Source organism: Theropithecus gelada, chromosome 10 (assembly GCF_003255815.1).
Source record: "Theropithecus gelada isolate Dixy chromosome 10, Tgel_1.0, whole genome shotgun sequence".
Taxonomy (NCBI): Eukaryota; Metazoa; Chordata; class Mammalia; order Primates; family Cercopithecidae; genus Theropithecus; species Theropithecus gelada.
Window position 1 is genome coordinate 40,150,425 of NC_037678.1, and position 20,333 is coordinate 40,170,757.

The window sequence follows — 20,333 nt, forward strand, 5'->3', positions numbered from 1 at the left end:
GAACTCGCACAAAGTTGGAGACTCGCACAAAGTTGGAGAAGTTTCTGCGCCCGACTCGCCGGGGCTCACGAAGCTCTCGGCCCGCCTGTGTGGCTGCACCGGTCCGGGCTCCGCGCTGGCCGCCCCGTGTCGTGCGTCCTTGTCGCCAAGCCCCGCGAGCTGAGCCTGCCCGGGTCACGTGGCTCTGCGGCCGGAGCCCCAGCGCTGACCCTGCGGGGAAGGAGGGGCGGGCGCGGGGAGGGAAGGGGCGGCGCGGCGGGGGCGGGCCGGGGCGGCGCGGAGGGGGCTGCGGAGCCTCACCGCCCCCGGCTTCCAGTCTTCGGCCCGCCGGTCGCCGACCCACCGCCGCCACCGCCGTGCCCTCCCGCCCTCCCTGCCCGCTGGTGAGTGCTCCAGCCCGGGCCGCAGCCGCGCGCCCCTCTCCACCCGGCCCCTCCCAGCGCGGCGGGGCCCCGCTCCCAAGGCCCTGCGGCCTGCGGCCGCGCCGGGCCCGTCCTTCTCCGCCCCCCGCCGAGCTCACCCCGGGGACCCACGAAGCCCCGGTCCGGGAGGAGGTGGGCTCGGCGTTGTGACTGCCCCAGGGATGACGCGCTGGCCGCTCCCATCCCCGCGGTTCCTCTCCCTCCGGTTCGGGGACCCGCCCCGGGAACGGCCCGGGCTGGGGAGTGGGAAGCGCGGCCCGAAGCGGCGGCACCTGCCCGGCACAAGCTCGGGCGCTGGCGGAGGGCGCACAGCTCCGGTGACCTCCACACCTGTCCCTCTTCCCTGCAGGTCAAGACCGCGCCTGGGAGGATGTACCAGAGCCTGGCGCTGGCCGCGAGCCCCAGCCAGGCAGCTTACGCCGACTCGGGCTCCTTCCTGCACGCTCCGGGCACCGGCTCTCCGATGTTTGTGCCGCCGGCGCGCGTCCCCTCGATGCTGTCCTACCTGTCCGGGTGTGAGCCGAGCCCGCAGCCCCCCGAGCTCGCTGCGCGCCCCGGCTGGGCGCAGACCGCCACCGCGGATTCGTCGGCCTTCGGCCCGGGCAGCCCGCACCCGCCAGCCGCGCACCCGCCCGGGGCCACCGCCTTCCCTTTCGCGCACAGCCCCTCGGGGCCCGGCAGCGGCGGCAGCGTGGGGGGCCGGGACGGCAGCGCCTACCAAGGCGCGCTGTTGCCTCGAGAACAGTTCGCGGCCCCTCTTGGGCGGCCCGTGACGACCTCATACCCCGCCACCTATCCGGCCTACGTGAGCCCCGACGTGGCCCCGTCCTGGACTGCCGGGCCCTTCGATGGCAGCGTCCTGCACGGCCTCCCAGGCCGCAGGCCCACCTTCGGTAAGTGCGGGGTCCACAATCTCGGGGCCCGGGGGCTGGCCGAATCCGGGTGCAAACCCGCACCCTGCGAAACGCTCCCCTCCTCCTCCCCCGCGGTCCGAGCCTCCCCGCCAGGAGCCACACCAGCAGCCCCGGGGCAACAGGAGAAAGCCTGGGTAACACCCCGCGGGGGAAACAGCCGTCCACAATTCTGTTTCAACCTGTTAATGAGAACATCTATTTCCAAACAGCATTCCGGATTGTGCCAATGTGGAGCCTAAAAAGTCTTAATCGTTTTGGTTTATTTTTTCTTTTTTTCTTTTTTTTGGAAAGTTTTGGAAACGATTTTTATAAAGTCCAAAACACCGGTTTATTTAAGTAGCCACATTCGTCTCGGTTCTAGAATGCTTACTTATTTTAATCTGAGACCTGGTTTCAGTCGCTCCCCTAGTATCAGTTTGGAGAATCGGATTCTCGGCCTGTGAAGGGAGCGGCTCTTCCCGGTTGCAGCGTAGTCACTTTCTGGCGAAGGCGGCGCCTCTGAGCTTCGCAGGGGCCCATCCCGTCCCTCCGGGACCGTGGAGGCCTCGACACCCAGCTCCGGAGCTGCCTTTGGGACCCCGCCGGTCCCTTGGCGCAGGAATCGGGCTCAGCCGCATCCGCAGGACCCCTGGCCCCCGCCGCCCTGGGCAGCCCCACGGCTGGCGCCCACCCCCGGCGGGGCGATGATTGATCCCTGCCCCACCCCCACTCGGCGCCCGGGCCTCCCTCGCGCCGGCGCCGGGCCGGGCCTGGAGGGGACCAGGAAGACCTCCACCCCCCGCCGCACAGTGTGCGAAGCCCGGCCCCAGGGGGCTGCGAGGCGGGGCTGGCCTTCTAAAGGAAGGACACTGGTTGCGACCACAGCCAAGATGACAGAAGGCACCTCCTCCACCCTCCCAACCCCCGACCCCTGCCATGGACCCGCTTTGCAGAACAGGAGGACAGCGGGGTTCACGTTCCCAGGAGAGCCCAGGGGAGCCCAAGAGTGTCTGCTAGATAAAGCCCCTTCATCACTCCCCTGCCAGTGTAGACACCCTGCTTTCCCAGCAGGTCAAACACGCAGAGGCCAGTGCTGGCCCCTGGTCCTGGAGCGGGAGTCCCAGGTGTCTGACTTTAGGTTCTGTTTATTAACACCCCATCCTTGAAAAAGCAACCCTAGCGAATTTTATCATATGTGAATTAAAAATTTAAAAATAAGATGAACTAAGTAACCAAATAAATTTTAAAATAAAATAAATGTAAGGCACAAAATTTGTGCCTTAAATTTGTTCGTCTGACGAAAGCTGCCAGGCTCCTGGGGAGGGGAGGGTGCTGGCCCACAGGCTGGGGAGGCTCCTGGGGACGGGAGGGCCCGGGCCCACCAGCTGCCTGTCCCCTCAGTGTCCGACTTCTTGGAGGAGTTCCCGGGTGAGGGTCGTGAGTGTGTCAACTGCGGGGCCCTGTCCACACCACTGTGGCGCCGGGACGGCACTGGCCACTACCTGTGCAATGCCTGTGGCCTCTACCACAAGATGAACGGCGTCAACCGGCCCCTCGTTCGGCCCCAGAAGCGCTTGGTGAGTTGCGGCTGGGCAGAGGGGGGCCTGGGCGCAGTGCTCCCCCCCGGGGACCTCTTGCAATCCACCCAGGTGACACCAGAGCCCCTGGGGTGGGGGGATAGGGGAATGCGCCAAAAACAGCCTGGTTGCCCACCCCGGTCGGTCAGGCCAGGCCGGCTCAGGTCTTCTCTGAGAGTGCTCAGGGCAGGGCAGGGGATCCCAGTGGGGATGCCAGGGGCCACCAGCTCATAGCACCCAGCCCTGGGAGTGCTCTGGGGACCAGGAAACCAGGCTCTGGAGCGATGGTGCCAGCCAGGCTCTGCTCAGTGCTGGATCCAGGAAGGGCTGCTGCCAGGAGCCAGGAGCTCAGCCCTGCGAGTCGGTGGTGGCTGGCTGTGGCCTGGCCGGGTCTCCAAGGCCTCAAGGTGACCCTACCTGGGAAGAGGCTTAAGGGAAGGTGGCCGCTGGATACTTCACTGAAGGGCGTTGAAATCTGAAATTGGAGAGTCTTTGGGTCTGTAGTCCCCTCGGGGAGCACTTTCTACCCATACTTCAGGGACCGCAGGGACACCAGATTTATGCCTGTGGGCAAAACTTGTTTTCACTTTTGGTTCTTCCTGGCTTGTGGCTGAGCAGGGAGTGGGGGACTCCAGAGCCCGGACTTTTGCCCCAGACAGGGCACAGTCCCCAGAGGCTGGAAGAGGCTGAAAGTTACTTTGTTCTATACGTTTTCCTACGCAAACCTTTACTTTCAAGTAATTTTACAAATAAGAATTTGGGGTGTTGATGCTGTTTGCAAGTTATCTAAAATTGAGGAGGCCACAGTGGCCTTTGGGTCAGAAGGCTGAGCAAGGGTATGTTCCTGGGCACCAAGCCTTCCTCTGCTGGTGGTGTGGCCTCCGTGCGGGGTCGATCAGCCAGTTCCCGCCGTCACCCTGGGTGGAGGCCAGCCCTCCTGCCGCTGTCCTGCGGGTTGGCTGTTCTAGATGGCTGGATTCGTGCCCTGTGCCGGTGCAGCTCTGTATGGCCCTCAGCCACAGGCTGAGGGGAAAACCTGGGACCCTGGGCTATGAGGGACCAGGATCTGAGCATGGGAGGTCCCAGTGGAGCATGTGGGAAGAAGGACTGCAGGCTGGGGGCGGCCGTCACGCTCTTCCTTGGAGCTGGCCTAGAGCCTGGGGCTCTGCAGGCCCAGCCTCCTCCCATGCCTGCTTGTCGGAGGGAAGGCTCCTAGGAGTCCATCCCCCTCTTGGCCTGTTTGCCCCGTGACTGTGCCTGTGCTCCCAGGTGTGCTGTTCCAGCCTCGAGTCCATGTGGCCCTCACTGAGGGGTTAACCATTGAGGTTAAGAAGGGGTAGGAGCCAGGCACGGTGGCTCATACCTATAGTCCCAGAACTTTGGAAGGCTGAGGCAGGAGGATCACTTGAGCCCAGGAGTTCGAGACCAGCATTGGGCAACATAGGGAGACCAGGTCTCTACGAAAAATTTAAAAGTTAGCTGGTCACAATGGCACACAACCATGGTCCCAGCTACTTGAGAGGCTGAGGCAGGAGGATCTTTTGAGCTGAGAGGCTAAGACTGCAATGAGCCAAGATGGCACCACTGCACTCCAGCCTGGGCAACAGAGCAAGACCTCATCACAAAAAAAAAAAAAAAGAAAAGAAAGAAATTGAATAATTACATTTTAAGTTAAATTAAATTAATTTTTTTAAAAAAAGAGAAGTGGTAGGGACCTCGGCCCAGCTGCTATGAGACTGCAGCCAGATCTCTTTTCCCCACCCTCGCCCATGCAAAGGGTTGCCCCTCCTCTGGCTGTATCCACTCTCCCCTGCCAGGCCTTGAACTGGACACTGGGACACACTGGTGTCAGGAGGAGCTGCTGGGAGGGAGCCCCTCCTGCTGCCCTGCCCTGCCCTGGGTCTTCCAGCTGGGCAATGCCTGTGTCCAGCTGGATCCCAGACTCCTAGGCTGTGGCATCTTGTAGACCGTTCCCCAGCTCTTTGAGCCTTTGTCTCCTCATCTGAGAATTGGGAAGAGGAACTTGGAACCGTCCATGCCTCTCTGTAAAGATTAAATTAGCTGGTATTGTATGCTTGGGCCTTGGCTCTAAGGACGGGCTGATGGGGGCCCTTGGCGTGATGAGGCCTCCATTCCCTGGTCTGGGGGATGCAGGGTGGGCTTTGGGATGCCTTCTGGGGGAGGTTCCTGTTTCCTGTCCATCTTGCCAAGACCAGAGGCCTCGGAGGGTGGGGACCGTCTGGTACCACCGTGCCCTCTCCCCGTGGTCTGGCTGTGTGCATGGACACGGTTGGGAACTCTTGGGCCCCTAGCAGCCCACCCCCAAGAACACTGGAGCCTGGGCTGAAGCCTGGAGCCTGGCAGCCAAGGGCAGTGCGGGCAGCAGACCTCCTAACCCAGGGCCGCCTCTGGCACCAGCTCCAGGAAGTAGCCCAGTGTTGCATGGGGCCAACCGTCCCTTCCCGCTGAGCAAGCCTGGCCCTGACCTGGAGTCAGGCACCTAACACCCACCCAACCCCAGGGTTTCCTTCCTTCGAGCCCCTCACAGACCCAAGTCCCCAAGTCAGTTTGCCCTCAGCCAGCAAGGGGCATAGACGCTGTATCAGGTGCTTACTACATCTTCCCTCCAAGACGGGACCCGTTTGAATCTGGAGACATTCCAGCACTCACCGGTCCCCAAGGCTCAGACTGTGGCACAGCAGCCTCTGGCTGTCCACAGCCCGGTCTTCCATCTCAGAGGAGGCTGCTGCGCTGCGGGTCACTGTGACCTGCACCTTTACTCCAAAGTGTTTCCCGGCGTGCGCGCGTCATCCCTGCACGACAGGCTCAGGCTGAACCTCCTTCCCTCTCCCATGCTCCTTGAATTTCCGCCAGCACCGGCCCAGGCCCTGCCCTGCCCAGAGCCTGATTTATTTGGATGTCTCAGATGCACGCAGAGCCTGGTGCTTAGAGCGGCTCTGCTGCACGCAAGCAGGCTTTGAAGTTTGACTTCTGTTGAAAAGAACCGACAAAAAAGAAAAACGAAGCACAGCCGGGAGAGAGGCCTGGGGGCTGCTTGCTGGGCAGTGAGGAGAGACGGATGGAGGCATCCTCGAGGTACGGTGGCACAGGGAGCCCCAGCGCGGCCACGCTGCTGGGATCGTGTCCCCAAAGTATCTGGCTGAGGGGGACGGTTCTGTCCACCCTGGGCCTCCCCAGTTTCCTCTGGTCCCTCAGCTCCTCTGAGCCTCAGTCTCCCACCCGTACAATGGTGATCTGGTGAAGATTTAGGAAAGGGTAGGTGAAGACGCACTTTGGAAATTGTTGTGAGGTCTGTGTTTTTCCCGTTTTCCTAATTTGATAGAAATGAAACATGCTTACTGTGAAAACATTCAAGGTGGGTTCCAGATGTTTCCCTGGAACTCACAGGGGTGCGGGGTGAGGGGTGTGCCCTCTGCTGGGGGCTGTCCCAACCCACACACGTCCTGCACGTGCCCCACCTTGTTTCTCTCCACAACCCGCGTCTCAGATGTGGCCCCGTCGGGGCGTACTGGCAGCTGGGGGGGGGGACGTGTGGAGTGTGCTCACGTGTGTGCACCCCTATCTGTGTGTGCTAAGGGGCGATGGCCGGTCCCAGACCTGAGGGTCCCGCTGGTTCAGAGAAGCGGACGGGCCTTGGGCCATGGATGCCTCTCGGTCTGAAGGCGGGAACTGCTGGGGCACAAGGAGGGAGTCAGCAAATAAACTCCAGGCCACACGCGGTTCCACATGATTTCAGATAAACACAAATATTTTAGCCCTCATATCCCAAATACTGCAGGAGACAAAGGATTCATCATGTATCAGAAATTCACATTTACCTGGGCATGCTGGGTCGATACGTCTGGCAGCCCTGGGGGAGATTTCTTTCCACTTCAGGAAGACAGACAGATGGGTGGCTGTCCGAGACGTGGGAAGGAGACCATGCCTCATGCTGGACGGTGGCCTGAGGCTACCAAGGAAGCAGCCACAGCTCCTGGCACCCGACAGGGATAGAAGAGAGGGAGGCTGGACCAGACTCAAATGCTGTCCAGTCACAGTAGCTGCTTCTAGACCCGTCAGGGTGTGGCGGGGGCATCCCAGGGAGAGACACCAGCTGGGGGCCCTGGGTGACCCCAGTTGCTCCTGCACGAAGGGTGCCCCCCATCCAGCCGGGGCCAGGCACCATCTCCCTTCCAGCTCTGCTGGGGCCTGGGCTGGGCCCTCCAGCGTGAGCACAAGTCTCACCCCCAACGTCCCCCCAGGGAGACCCCTGGAGACCCTGAGTGGCTGGATGCTACTGGCCTAAGGTAGGGGACATTGTCCTCCCCCAGTTAGGCCAGGAGCTGCAAGCTGAGGCACTTCTCAAGCCTCCCCAGCCTCACTGGCCGGACCCCTTCCTTTCCTTTCTGCCTCTGTCATGGAGTGCAGGGCAGGGTCCTGCCTGGAGACAGGAGGCCCCAGACGAAGCAGGGGCAGCGTTCCCAGAGCCTTTGGCAACTGCCTGCAGCCACGGCTGGGGGTCAAGGAGGTCTTGAGTTTGGGGGCTGGCTGGTGCTCAGGGCTGCAGGCAGGCCCCACTCTCCCACTCAGGCCTTGGACAGGGAGGCCTGTGCCCTTGGCAGCAGCTTGGAAAAGGGTGGGCAGGAGATGGTCAGCAAGGCCGGCCCTCATCTGATCATACAGGGCAGTAACTGATGGAGAAACCGAGGCAGGCTACAACAGCTGGGGAAACTAAGGCAGGCTATAACAGATGGGGAAACTAAGGCAGGCTGTAACAGATGGGGAAGCCAAGGCTGGCTGTGTCTGCTCACGTCAGTAACAGACAGGGAAACCGAGGCAGGCTATAACAGACAGGGAAATTGAGGCAGGCTATGACAGATGGGGAAGCTGAGGCTGGCTGTGTCTGCTCATGGCAGTTACAGACAGGGAAACTGAGGCAGGCTATAACAGACAGGGAAACCAAGGCAGGCTATAACAGATGGGGAAACCGAGGCTGGCTGTGTCTGCTCACGGCAGTAACAGACCGTGAAGCTAAGGCTGGCTGGGTCCACTCAGCCCTCGTTCAGGATGGATTCTTTTCCCCTAGCTTGGCTGGCTCACTTGTGACTGCTCTCTGGCTCTGTCCTGGTAGAGAATCTGGGGGCATGGCTTTGAGCCTGGGGGCCTTGTCCTCACAGGCTGCGTCCTGTGCCTGAGGCACACTGATGGTCTGGCCCTGGCTGCCGCCGGGAGGGCAGGACAGAGCTCCTGCAGAGCCACCACTGTGATCCTGGCAAGACGGGCCAGGAACCTGGACCAGGCGGGGGCTGTGCAACCCGAGGGAAGGGGACCGATGGGGTCAGGGCAGGGGCTGAGAACCAGGTCTGGGGACAGGTGGCTGGGAAGGGTGGTGCCACCAGCAGAGCTGTGCGCTGAGATTCGGGAAAGGGCTTCAAGTCTGAGGTGCCTCTGGAGCCCTGGGCTGGAGCTCCCAAACACCACCTCCCTCCAAGCACCAACCTGTGAGGCCAGCAGGAGAAAGGCCGGCGTGAGCTGGTGGGAGGCCCCTGGTCCGCCTTCAACAGGGACTCCCCAGGCAGCCAGCTCGGAGCCTCCCAGGCCTCCCTCAGTCCAGATTCCTGAGCCCCAACTGAGCTCACGGATGGGGGCCCTGGAGGTTCGGGACCTCTGACTGGACCTGGACCTGCCAGATTGGGGGTCAGTCTCTACTGAGAGCCACAGGAAGGAGGGAGGCAATGCTGGGGCTCCGGGACGGTTCCAGATGGGTCTAGTCTTGCTCCAACACCAGGTGCAGTGCACAGCAATGGGGAGACATAGGCAGGTGGGACCCAGAGCCCTCAGACGCTGTCCGATGGGGCCCCCGGCCTGGGAGGCAGGTGCACAGGGGTAACACAGGCCCTGATGCCTGCTGTGTCCTGGCCTCTGGGGGGGCCCTGTGGCCTTGGGGTGCTGCTCCACTGCAGAATCGCGGGGTCCAGGCCCAGGGTTGGTGCTAAAACAGACAACAGGAAAACCACTGCCGTGTCTAGGTGCCTGGCCCCCACAGGCTCTGAACCCCACAACCGGCCTGTAGTGGGTCTGTTATCACCCCCTTTTTACTGGGCAGGGGGAAGAACGGAGGCCCAGGAAGGTAAAGTTACCTTTCCCAGGACTCGAGGGCATGTCCAGGCAGAGCTGCCAGGCTGGTCCATTGCAGAGCTCACGACCTTCATGCTCCAAACACCTTCTCACCGGGTCCTGCGTGGCCTCAAGGCCAACCTGAGTCTCGCTTCCTTCCTCCTGCTCCAGCCGTGCACACGGCTGGGGGCTCACTCCAGTCTCCCTCGTCCCCACAGTCCTCATCCCGCCGCGCCGGCCTCTGCTGCACCAACTGCCACACGACCAACACCACGCTGTGGCGGCGGAACTCGGAGGGGGAGCCCGTGTGCAATGCCTGCGGCCTCTACATGAAGCTGCACGGGGTGAGCGTGGTCCCCGGGGCAGGGTGGGGAGGCCTCTGTCCAGCCTCCTAGTGAGCGCCCTCCCTACTCCCAGACCAGGAGGCTGGGGAGAGGCTGGCCGGATGGCTGTTGTCCCCTGGGCTGTTTTACACACATGTCCCGGCTGACTGCAGCGCCACCCCCGGGGGCCTGGGCTATTCCTGCTACGCTCATGGCACAGATGGGCTGACTGAGGCTCACCACAGCCATTCAGCCTGGGCCAGACAAGGACACTGCTCCTGCCCTCTGGGCACCCCTGGTGCCTTCTGGCCACTGGCAGCTCTGTCGGACAGGGGGATGGGAATCCAGCTCCACGGGCTCCCCCTCACCCAGCCCAACTGGCAGCTGACCCACCAGGGCTGTGAGGACACAGCCAGCTCCAGGAGTGACCGGCTCTGGGGGACTGAAATGAGGGGGTGCTGTGCAAGGAGCCCAGGGGTGAGCAGGGATGGGACCAGCCTCCACCCTCGCCACCCCTGCCAGGTGCCGCGGCCTCTGGCCATGAAGAAGGAAAGCATCCAGACACGGAAGCGGAAGCCAAAGACCATCACCAAGACCAGGGGCTCCTCAGGTGCGTGGCCAGGCCCTGTGGTCGGCCCCCTCCTGCGGCGTGGCCTTCGGTGCCTCCAGTTCCGTCATGAGAGACCTGTGTGTTTGGTTCAAGCACAGTCCTCTGGAAGTCCAAATGCCCTCAGCTCTGCCTTGTGGTGACCTTGCTGGAGGGTGTGGGGGGCCAGGGTGGTGACAGCATGTGGGCAGGAGGGGCAGAGGTGGGGCCAAGGAAGCCATGCCCGGCCCCACCACCCACGCCCACGGTGTGACTGTGAGGAGTCTCCAAACCTCTCTGGGCCAGAGCCAGAGGAGACCTGGCCATGTGGCAGGAAGGGGAAGTGAGGCCACACCTGGCCCTTCTGTAAACACCCGCTCTTCCTTTCCAGGATCCACAACGAACGCGTCGGCCTCCCCATCTGCTGTCCCCAGCACTGACAACTCGGCAGCCACTTCGAAACCCAAGCCCAGCCTGGCGTCCCCAATGTGCCCTGGGCCCGGCATGGCCCCCCAGGTAAGGGGACGGGCTGGGGTGCCCAGAGCTGGGGCCCCTGTGCTTCCTCGGCCAAGTCAGATCCCATCAGAGCCCCTTGGAACCTCTTCCAGCAGGTGGGCTGGACACACCGGCGGCCTTCGGCCATCAGTATGGTGGCCCTTCCCCTAGAGCTGACTCTGTGCCAGATGGGGGAACCCCAGTCCCTCACGAGGGGTCCTCCATGCCATTCCAGGGCATCAAGGGGTCCCTAAGGGCAAATCCCGGTCATGGGAGCTCCTGACCTAAGAGGCCACAGCTGCCTCCCCACCCCCCACCACCCACCCCGCATTCTCATGCTCTCCTGTCCCTGCAGGCCTCTGGCCAGGAGGATGACTCCCTTGCCCCCGGCCACTTGGAGTTCAAGTTCGAGCCTGAGGACTTTGCCTTCCCCTCCACAGCCCTGAGTCCCCAGGCTGGCCTCGGGGGGCCTCTGCGCCAAGAGGCCTGGTGTGCGCTGGCCTTGGCCTAGGTCCCCAGGCCAGCCCATGTCAGGGGAACAGCCCGGAACAGAGCACCCACTGATTCACCTCCGTGCCTGCTTTGCTGCAGCACAGCAGAGACCAGCAGGCCCACCCACCCAAAGAGACTGGGTCTCCTGGAGTCTCCACACGGCGGTGGGGAGGCCTTCTGTGCAGACAGCAGTCGGGCCCCAGAGCAAGAAGGCTGGTGGGGAAAGGGCTCAACTCCCCACCCCACGTACAGCAAGGGACTCCCCAGGTGCAGCCCAAGGCTCCAGACCACATTGGCCTCCTGCGGCAGAGGCCAACGCAGGGCACCACCGCCGACTTGAATTCCGTCATCAACGCTAACCATCAATATGTTTACAAGTTGTAGCAGTTGTGGGAAAACAATCAACCTCCTGGTGTAAAACCAAGATTCCAAGTGAAGCACCTGAGGCCAAGCAGGGGAGAGGAATGAGGGGAGCAGCTGGACATGGGCCTCCTGAGGCCTTGGGCTGCCCTTCGTTGCCCACGTGGATGGACAGACCTGTGGTCCAGAGAACTTTTCCCCAGAGAACTTTTCCCGCAACGGGTGCAGGACTGCCAAGGATAGGAGTGCGGGCCGCGCACGGTGCCAGGATTCCGCCGAGGGGAAGCCGCTCACATTGCAGTCATCACAGACTTACACACTTGTTTGGACGGTTTTTCCAGAGGGCATGGGAATGGGCCTTGTTCTGGCGGAATCTGTGTATCATGACCATTTCTGACAGGCAGAGTGAATTGTCTGGGAGCCCTGTCCTGACCCATCTAAGCGCTGTTGGGGCTGGTGATGACGTGGCCACGTGTCCTGGCGTATCTGGGGCCGGGCAGTTTAGTCTCTTGTCCCAGGAGAATTGTGAGTGACCCCTCTTTCCCTTGCAAGCCCCTTCCACACTGGGTTGGATGATACCTTAGTGGGTGACGCTGGCAAGAGGCGCCCTACCCAACACAGCTGTGGATGGCCTGTGACGTCATGTCGGGAGGCCACAGGGAGCGGAGGAGTGGTGCAGGCGGCCACAGCACCCTGCGGGGAGCACGTCCTCGCCTCCGTCCGGCTGCCGCCCTTCACCAACAAGCTGATTTTTCCAGCAATGCCAGAAACCTGAATTTTAAGTCTTCCAATTTGATTCAAAAATATTTTTAACATTGTGAGCCAGCTAGACCCCCAGTGCACCGCCCTATATTGGAAACCAGTCGTGTCTGGCGTCAGCTTCAGGAGCGCGTCCAGTTGTCCTGGAGCTGTCCCTCCAGAAGTTCTTCCAGCCCATTTCTATGTGATGTCATCGTTTCTAAAAAAGACAAATGAAGCCACAGGAAAAGTGAAATTATTTGCCTTGAACCTCACTCTCCCTCCCCCTGCCCATCACCCGTGGGGTCTCCCATCTCCCCCAGCCCATCACCCGTGGAGTCTCCCATCTCCCCTCACCCATCACCCGTGGGGTCTCCCAGCCCTGCCCCACCTGCTGGTCACCACCCTCCTAGCGATTTCCGGCCATTCCCTGCGTTCTGAAACATCCCCGGCCCCCTGCGTCCCCCCAGGTGCCCTCAAGGACATCTCCAGGCCCTGATGATGCTCAGGACCACCAGTGCCCCCCAGGTCCCCAGCGGCTGGGAGAGGGGTGCCGGGCAAGGCAGGCGTGAGGCTCGGCAGTGGCGCTCAACAGGCCTGGGGCCTGTTCCGGAGGTGCAGCAGAGGGGCTGGGCTGGTGGATACCTCCATTCCCCCAGGCTGCGTCGCTGCTCAGAGCGTCCTCCCAGCCAAGCCCACCTCCTCCTGGAAGCCTTCCCTGTCTTCTCCCAATCTCCTCCGTCCTATCAGGCACTGGGGTGGGGACTGCGAGCAGCTCTAGTAACTTCCTCAGCCGACTGCCCCCCGCTGGACCTGGCTCAAGAAAGTCAGGCAAGGCCCCTCATTCCAGCCCATGCAGTGGGAGCCATGCTGGGGGATTTTCAGCTCCATGGGATCTGAGGAGGGCCCGGGAGTGAGCATTTTAAACAGGAACCCCTCAAACCTGCTGGGTGCCTGGGGGCCCACACTTTGAGAAACCCTGCACCATGATGGCTTCAGGGTCTGAATCCAGTTCAAGTCCCTGCCCTGCCCTGCCCTGCTCATCTGACCTGGGGACGGGGAAATGGACTGGGGCAAGGCGGCCCCTGTGTCCCCATAAGGGTCGCATGTGGCATCTGGGCGCCGTTGGGGTTCTCTTGCTACTGTCCTGTTTCCAAGCCCAGAAGACTCAGGCTGCCTTCCCGGGTGCCTGTGCACAGTGAGGAAACTGAGGCACGGGGGATTGAGGGTCGCCCCCTCATACTGGTTCCTGCACATCTGCCTCAGGGCTCGTGCTGGGCGTTGGGTCCCTGAATGGGAAAACGGGTGGCAGTGACCTCCCAGGCCTCTCCAGCCCAGGCCACGGCTGGGGAAGGACAGTCTGTCCCCTCGCAGGTGGGACGGTCGCTGCCTCTACCACCTGCAGGGCTGACCTTGGGAATCCACCTCTCTATGGAAGGTAAGTCCAGCCCAGCCTGTTCTCAGCACCCTAGACCCTGAGTGAGGGGGTGAGGGGGCCACAGATCCAGGGAGAAGGAGGCCTGAGGACGTCCCGGGGGATCCAGGGGGAAGACGCAGAGCTGCCTGGGCCAAGGACCTGGAGCAGGAGACAGCCGGCGACTCTGTGTCGTGGTTTTCACACCAGCGCCTCCCCATGTCCGCTGCTGGGTGGGCACTGCGCACCTCATCCTCGCACTCGCCGCTCCCGGGAAGCAGGCGCTGGTTTTCCTCTTCCCCGATGAGAAAAACCATGGCTCAGAGAGGTGACTCAAGGTGCCAGAGTCAGAGGGCACAGCACGGCGTCCCCAGACCACAGTGCTGGGTGCAGTGGAGCTGGCCACGTTGCTTCCATTCCAGCCTCGGTTTCCCCACCTCTGCTGGGGAGGGGGTGCCACATATCCGTGGCCATATCTGTAATCCATGCACTTGTGTAGAAGGCGGGTCCCTGGGAGGCCCCAGTGTAGGGAGGCGGCACCAGGCACCAATCCCTACCTGGAGAGGCTTCCTGGAGGTGTTTGTGGGTGACGTGCAGGGCAGGCAGGGTCCCCACAGGCAGAGAGAAAGGAGTCCAGGTGCTGACCGGACTGGGGGACTTTGGCCCTGGACGCACCCCATCCATGAAGGGAGGTCCCCAAAGGGAACAGGAGGATTTGCCCATGAGCAAAGGGAAGCAACCGTTTCCCTGTTTTTATTCCATTTTTAGGGATGTGTCCGGGATGACGGCGGCTGACAGTTCCACCGCTGGGCATGGTCACTGCTGCTAAATTTAAGCCTTTCTCCTCTTAGGGCGGAAGCCATGAGGACCAGAGCCTTAATATAGCTGCCAGGCGCCGTGCGCTCTCCCTCCCGCCAGCCTACCCTGCACTCTGCCCAGCCCGCCATAAACAACCAGACAAGCTGGAGGCTGGCAGGCAAAGTGGCCCAGCCCCTTATCAGAGCGACAGGACTAAAAGGAAGGTCACTTTACCTGCACTGTCTGGACCTGGGCACACTGACTTCCCATCACCTTTTGAACTAAAACAGATGCCCAGGCAGCCTGGAGGAGGAGGGTGCCGCACCGGAAAATCCCCAAGGACTTTGCAGTGGCCCCTCCAGCCTGCAGAAAGTGTTCATCAAGCCCCACAGTGCTCCATCCTGGGCACCCTGGGGGAGCGAGAAGGCCCTGGTGAAGCCCCAAAACTGAGCGTGGGCGGCATAAAAAAAGAAGAGAGACGCAGAGCCCCGTCAGCTGGGGCTTCTTGACCCAGAACCATTTATAGAGCCCTCCCACTTCAAGTCCTTAATTTATTACTTCATTCAGAGCAGAGCAGCAAGCCTGAAAGCATCCAGGCCCTGAGGCTGCAGCCCTCGCCCTCAAAGCAGGCCCAGAGGCTGGCACGTCCTCACTCTCCCACTATTCCTGGACCTCGCTGCGACCAACCAACATGGTGCTCCTTGACCCCCGTAGGTGTGTCTTGGCCAAACATGGACACCGGATCCCGAGAGCCGCTCTGTACAGGCTTAAACCCGACCGGGCGGCTGAGACCTGGGGACCCATCATATCTCCACTGTGCTGGGCCCACAGCTTCCAAGGGTGGGCTCAGGGAGAAGGTCAGTCTCTCCTTTGATGTTGCAAAAGACAGCTCATGGCTAAGTGAACATGAAGCCCCTAAGGCTTGTCTGAAATATGCAACGTGCTCATTAAGGAGGGAACATGGGAGGCTGAAGTGGGAGAATCACTCGAGCCCAGGAGTTTGAGACCAGCCCGGGCAGCATAATGAGAGCCCGTCTCTACCAAAAATAATAAATAAATAATCCAGGTGTGGTGGCGTCCGCCTGTAGTCCCAGCTGCTCCGGAGTCTGAGGTGGGAGGATCGCTTGAGTCTAAGAGTTCAAGGCTGCAGTGAGGGCTGACCGCACCACTGCACTCTAGCCTGGGTGATAGAGCAAGACTCTGTGTAAAAAGAGAAAAAAAGAAAAGGAACATTGTTAACAAAAAGTACCTCCTTATTTGACCAAACAGGGACGTCCCTCTGAAAAAAACAGTTCCTGTTGTCACCATCGTCAAACAGGTTACTCTGCCACCAGGAACACCGGTGTCATGTCTGGAAGGGGACATCTTTACCCAGCTATGCTGGTGCCACAGTCTCACAGGCAGTTTGTGGGCTTGGGGGGCTGCCTCCTCCAGGGTGTATGGACAACCTTCGGGGACAGCCAGTCAGACGTGGGCTGAGTCAGGGCCTGGTGTGTGGTGGGGAGGGCAGGGCAGCTGAGTGAGCCGAGAAGAGAAGGTGGGGAAGGCAGGGTGGCTGAGTGAGCAGAGAGGAGAGAAGGTGGGGAAGGCAGGGTGGCTGAGTGAGCAGAGAGAAGAGACAGTGGGGAAGGCAGGGTGGCTGAGTGAGCAGAGAGGAGAGAAGGTGGAGAGCGGCCCAGGCAGGAGGGAGGCAGGACGGCCTTCAAGTCCAGGCTCTCACCTGAGAGCGAGGCCGGATCCACAGCCTCAGGGGCCGTGTTTGTGGGGACATCAGACTTGCCTTCAGAAGCTGGCCAGTACCTGGTGTCCCAACCCAGGCTCCCCGTGGCAGGAGCAGCTGGCACTGTGACCCTCGGGCACTCTGGGGCCCAGCCTCCTCCTCGGAGGGCCCACGGTGGGGAAGGGCCTGGTGTGTGCATGGTGGGGTCCCTGAGGGAGGCTGAGTGGGGCTCTTGACACACCAGGGCCCCCAGCCCGGCACCGCCAGCTGCAGCATACGCTCAGCAGCAAACCCACCTGTGCAGGCTGGGCCATCTCCACACGGCCCCCAGGTGCTAAGCCACCAGGTGGAAGGTGAGGCCCGGGGAACAAGCACCCAGGCCCAAGCCCTCCACGTCTGCCTCTGGGCCGTGTCTGGGCCTCCACGCGAGGACCCCCATCCCACAGATGAAGAAGTGACACTTGAGGGACCCGGCACCCCCGAGGCTGTGAGGCTGTGGCTGGGGATAGACCCCAGGGTGCCCACGTCCACCCCCCCGACAGGCGCCTCAGCAGTAGAGGCTGCCTAAGCCCACAGCCTCCCACCAGGTGGGGGTGTCCCTGGTGGGCAGCCCCCTCCCGCACAGTGCCCTGTGCGGCCGCCAAGATGTTGACACGGACGGCTCCAGCCGCCTTATTTATTATCTGATAACGCACTCTTGGCCCCACTGCTGGACGGCGTCGGGCCGCACTGGGGCCACAGGCCTGGGGGAGGAGGAAGGCGGGGTGGGGGAGCCAGGAGCCCAGCCGTGGCCACACCTCAGCTGGCAGGGCCTGCACACTGCACTCTGGGCCGGGTGCACTGAGGGATCCCCACACCTCCTCCTCCATGCAGGTCTTCCTTCTCCACAGCCCAGCAAGCTGGTGGGCCTAGAATGAGCCGCCTGGGGTCTCCCTGCATGGGGAGGCCCCCAAGACCTGCCCTCCCTGGTCCCGGTAAAACCCCAGTTGAGTCCCTCCTCTCAGCACACCCCTCATCCAGCTCCAGCCGCAGCCCATCCCCCACGCCCCTGCACTTGGCCCCAGCTTGGATTTCCATGATGCGAATCTGGTTCTGTTTCTTCTTTGCATCCAAACCCTCGCTCCCTCGCAGCCCAGGGTCTGCTGCAGCAACTCCACACAGCTGGCCCGGCCCTGGCTGCCCCGTGGCCTCAGGCCCCCAGGTCCTGACACCTGCGTCCACTCTCAGGTGCAGGGACCAGACCCATCACATGTCAGAGTCTCCACCCGTGCTGTTTCCTCAGATCGATGGCCCTCCTTCCTCCGTGTCCAGCCCGGGACATGGTGCTCAGGGGTCGAGGCCCTCCAATGCCTCCTCCATAGCAGCAGGAGGGATCCCGGTGCCCAGAGCCCTCCTGCCTGGAGGTCAGGAGCCCAGGCCTCCCAGGAGGTCCCTGGCTGTGTGGGCAACCTGTGTGACAGTGTGTGCACCTGGGAGCCGAATGCGCGTATACATCAGGTGTGGGGACATTGCGATGAGAGGCGTCGGGCTCTCCTTTCAGTGCCGCCCCAGGGGCCATCCCCTGCCCCAGGCCGGCCGCTGCCCGGTCTCTAACAGACGGAGTCATCGCCGGCCCCTGGGCTGCCCTGGGACAACGGGAATGGTGCAATTCCAAACAAGAGGGGCTGCCCAGGTGGCTCGAAGGCACGTGTGTCAAGGAGCCCTCACCCATCGGTGCCCTGGGAGGATGTAAGAACGCAGACACACCACGGAAATGCGGGGTCTCAAGCCATGTACGGGGTCTCATCCATCCCCTGTGTGGACAAACACTTAGTGTGCAATGATGTTTGATCTGGAGGGGAGGGGGTGATAACGATAGTTATCTCTCGACAATTAAAGCTTATTCTAAGTTCTTTTTCCTAAATCTTCTCCAGTGAATCAGCGTTGAGAACCAGGAGGGAAATGACGAAGGCGGCCTTCATAGGCTCCCGGGCCAGCCCTGTAGCCGTGCCATGTCCCCTCACCCAGGACACACCCCAAGGAGGCCAGCAGGGAGGCTGAAGGAGGCAGGTGAGGAAGGTCCTCAGGCCCGTGTGAAGAGGGTCCCCGGGGCCTGTGTGAAGAGGGTCCCCGGGGCCTGTGTGTGAAGAGGGTCCCCGGGGCCTGTGTGTGGGGAGGGTCCCCAGGCCTGTGTGTGGGGAGGGTCCCCGGGGCCTGTGTGTGGGGAGGGTCCCCGGGGCCTGTGTGTGGGGAGGGTCCCCGGGGCCTGTGTGAAGAGGGTCCCCGGGGCCTGTGTGTGGGGAGGGTCCCCGGGGCCTGTGTGTGGGGAGGGTCCCCGGGGCCTGTGTGAAGAGGGTCCCCGGAAGCAGGTTCTGAGAGGAGGTTGTTAGTGATTGGGTGGGTGTGTGGAGGCCGCAGCGTGAGCTCCATCCGGGTGATGTGTCCAGCACCTGCCTGGCCCGCAGGGATCCCAGAAGCACCGGCTGGTGCTGTCCCGCCACAGGTGGTGGGGAGGCCGCTTTGCGCCCGCCGCTCTGCGTTCCTGGGTACACTGTGGAGGGGCTCCAGGACCTGTGGTGAGTCCTCTGCCAGTCCCGGGCTGTCTGCCCCCTCAGGGTGGGCACTGCTCCAGGCGGGAGGCAGCCAGGAAGAGAATGTGCCAGGCGGTGGTCTCCGTCCTCTCCAGACTGCCCTGCTCCTGTGGGAGGCCCGATCCTCGCTCCCCACGGCTGCCGTCAAGGTGCAGCAGGAGGTGCAGGTGCTGAGCCCACTCAGCCTTTCCGGGCCGGGGGAGGCTCGGCTGGACCCATCCTTGCCAGTCACCGGACTCTCCCAGAACTGTGCCGGAGCTCGAGAGCAAGGGGCCTGCCACGCTGCCAGGAGCCCAGGGAAGCCCAGCCAGGAAAGGTCTCTGGAGAGGCCCTTCCCAGGCGGCCACTCTGAGGCTGCTCCCAGCAGTCCGTCCAGGGGAACAGCAGCCCTGGCCCCAGCCCAGGCGGGAGCCGCGCACAGGCCACACGCCCTTCTGAGAAGCCTGTGGACGCCGGCTGGGCCCAGTCTGCTGGATTCTGGGTCCCAGAAATGTGGAAATGATGTGAGGCTGTGGGGAGGAGGCCTCAATGACCCAGCCCTTTACTTACTTCGAGGGCTTCCCCTTTGACCTCGGAACTCATCATTTCTAAATTGTAATGCTTGTGTGTAAAATGTGCCAAATAATTTGCCGCCAACACTGTCGAGGGTCCGCCATTTTGAGGCCTCGTTCTGCACCCCTTCATTTAGTCGTCTGCAGGACCCCAGGACATGCAGGGCCCTTGATCTTGACCTCCAAGAGGCTCTGGTGACAGGGATGGGGACAGGTCCAGTCAAGCCGTGTGCACGGGAGGGAGGGCAAGGCTGCCCCTCTGCGGGGCCAGGACGGGGGCTCATGAGGCAGAGCCATGGAGACAAGGAAAGAGACAGAGAGACAGAAAGGGAGAGAGACGAGTGAACCAGGCCCACCGACCCCGGTCTGATAACCATGACCTCCTGGGGACTGCATTCCGCCCCCCACCAGCCTCCTGCTGCACAAAGCCCATGCAGGCCCCAGGGGGCACATCGACAAGCCTGTCCCTGTCGGCCCTGGAGGGTCAGGGAGGGGCAAGGAGGACCCAGGCCGGGCTGGGCAGCTGCTCAGCCAGAGCTGCCCTGCAGAGGCTGCCCGGCCAGGTCTCCAGCAACAATCCCAGGGGTGTGGAAGGGTGTGAAAGGCAGCCAGGGGTGTGGAAGGCAGCAGAGCAGCTTTTCTGGGGGCTTTGAAAGAAACACAGAAAAGCCTTCCCAGCAGCATGGTCAGGACCCCCAGCCCCAGGCCCGGATCCCGTCAGATTCCTCACACAGGTGTCTCCTAACAACCTTTCCAAAGGGAGGTGCTGGGGGCAGATGGAGTCTGGGGAGGAGCCCCCACAGGGGCTGGGGGCCGCCACCAGGTGCCTCCCCACCTCCCACTGGGCACTCTTCCCCAAGCAAAGCTCAGAGGTCAGCTGAAGGCACTGGCCAGCACGAGGCCAGGACAATGGTCCTGCCAGCCCAAGATGGGACACCAGCGTGAATTAGCTGAGAGACTTTGGGGCCCTGAGCTCAGATGATTTGGGGGTGGCATCCCCTCAGAGGATGGGTGACGGTCATCAGCCTCAACGCGGTGCCCCCTGGCCCATCTCCCTGCCTCAGGGAGAGCTGAGGGGGTGCAGAGAAGGGGCCTGGGAGGCAGGACGGCTTCAGGAATTCGTCCTCAGTCACACAGGGTGTCACTTCCTTGGCTGGGCCAGGACAGCCCATCCCAGCCTCGGCTGAAATAAGATCAGCTGAGATGAATGGCGCTGAGGGACCGTCCCCTTGGTGACCCTGGCCCGGGCTCCAGAAGGATCTGGGGAAACGGCTGGT

At 62.2% G+C, this 20,333-nt stretch overlaps 1 protein-coding gene across 1 annotated transcript; it reads left to right on the forward strand.

Moving 5' to 3' along the window:
- The first annotated feature begins 320 nt into the window (after window positions 1-320).
- On the forward strand, window positions 321-12,278 carry GATA5 (GATA binding protein 5). Its single transcript, XM_025399860.1, has 7 exons — window positions 321-383; window positions 772-1,315; window positions 2,717-2,892; window positions 9,228-9,353; window positions 9,855-9,942; window positions 10,310-10,434; window positions 10,769-12,278. The coding sequence occupies exons 2-7, from the start codon at window positions 793-795 to the stop codon at window positions 10,922-10,924; spliced, it is 1,194 nt and encodes a 397-aa protein (XP_025255645.1). The 5' UTR covers window positions 321-383; window positions 772-792; the 3' UTR covers window positions 10,925-12,278.
- Window positions 12,279-20,333: the final 8,055 nt, after the last annotated feature.

Bases quoted from the DNA above. Each gene is read 5' to 3' on its own strand.
- GATA5 (XM_025399860.1), top strand. From the start codon at position 793: ATGTACCAGAGCCTGGCGCTGGCCGCGAGCCCCAGCCAGGCAGCTTAC. The intron at 1,316-2,716 runs GTAAGTGCGGGG...CTGTCCCCTCAG, and splicing joins AGGCCGCAGGCCCACCTTCG to TGTCCGACTTCTTGGAGGAG. The intron at 10,435-10,768 runs GTAAGGGGACGG...CTGTCCCTGCAG, and splicing joins GGCCCGGCATGGCCCCCCAG to GCCTCTGGCCAGGAGGATGA.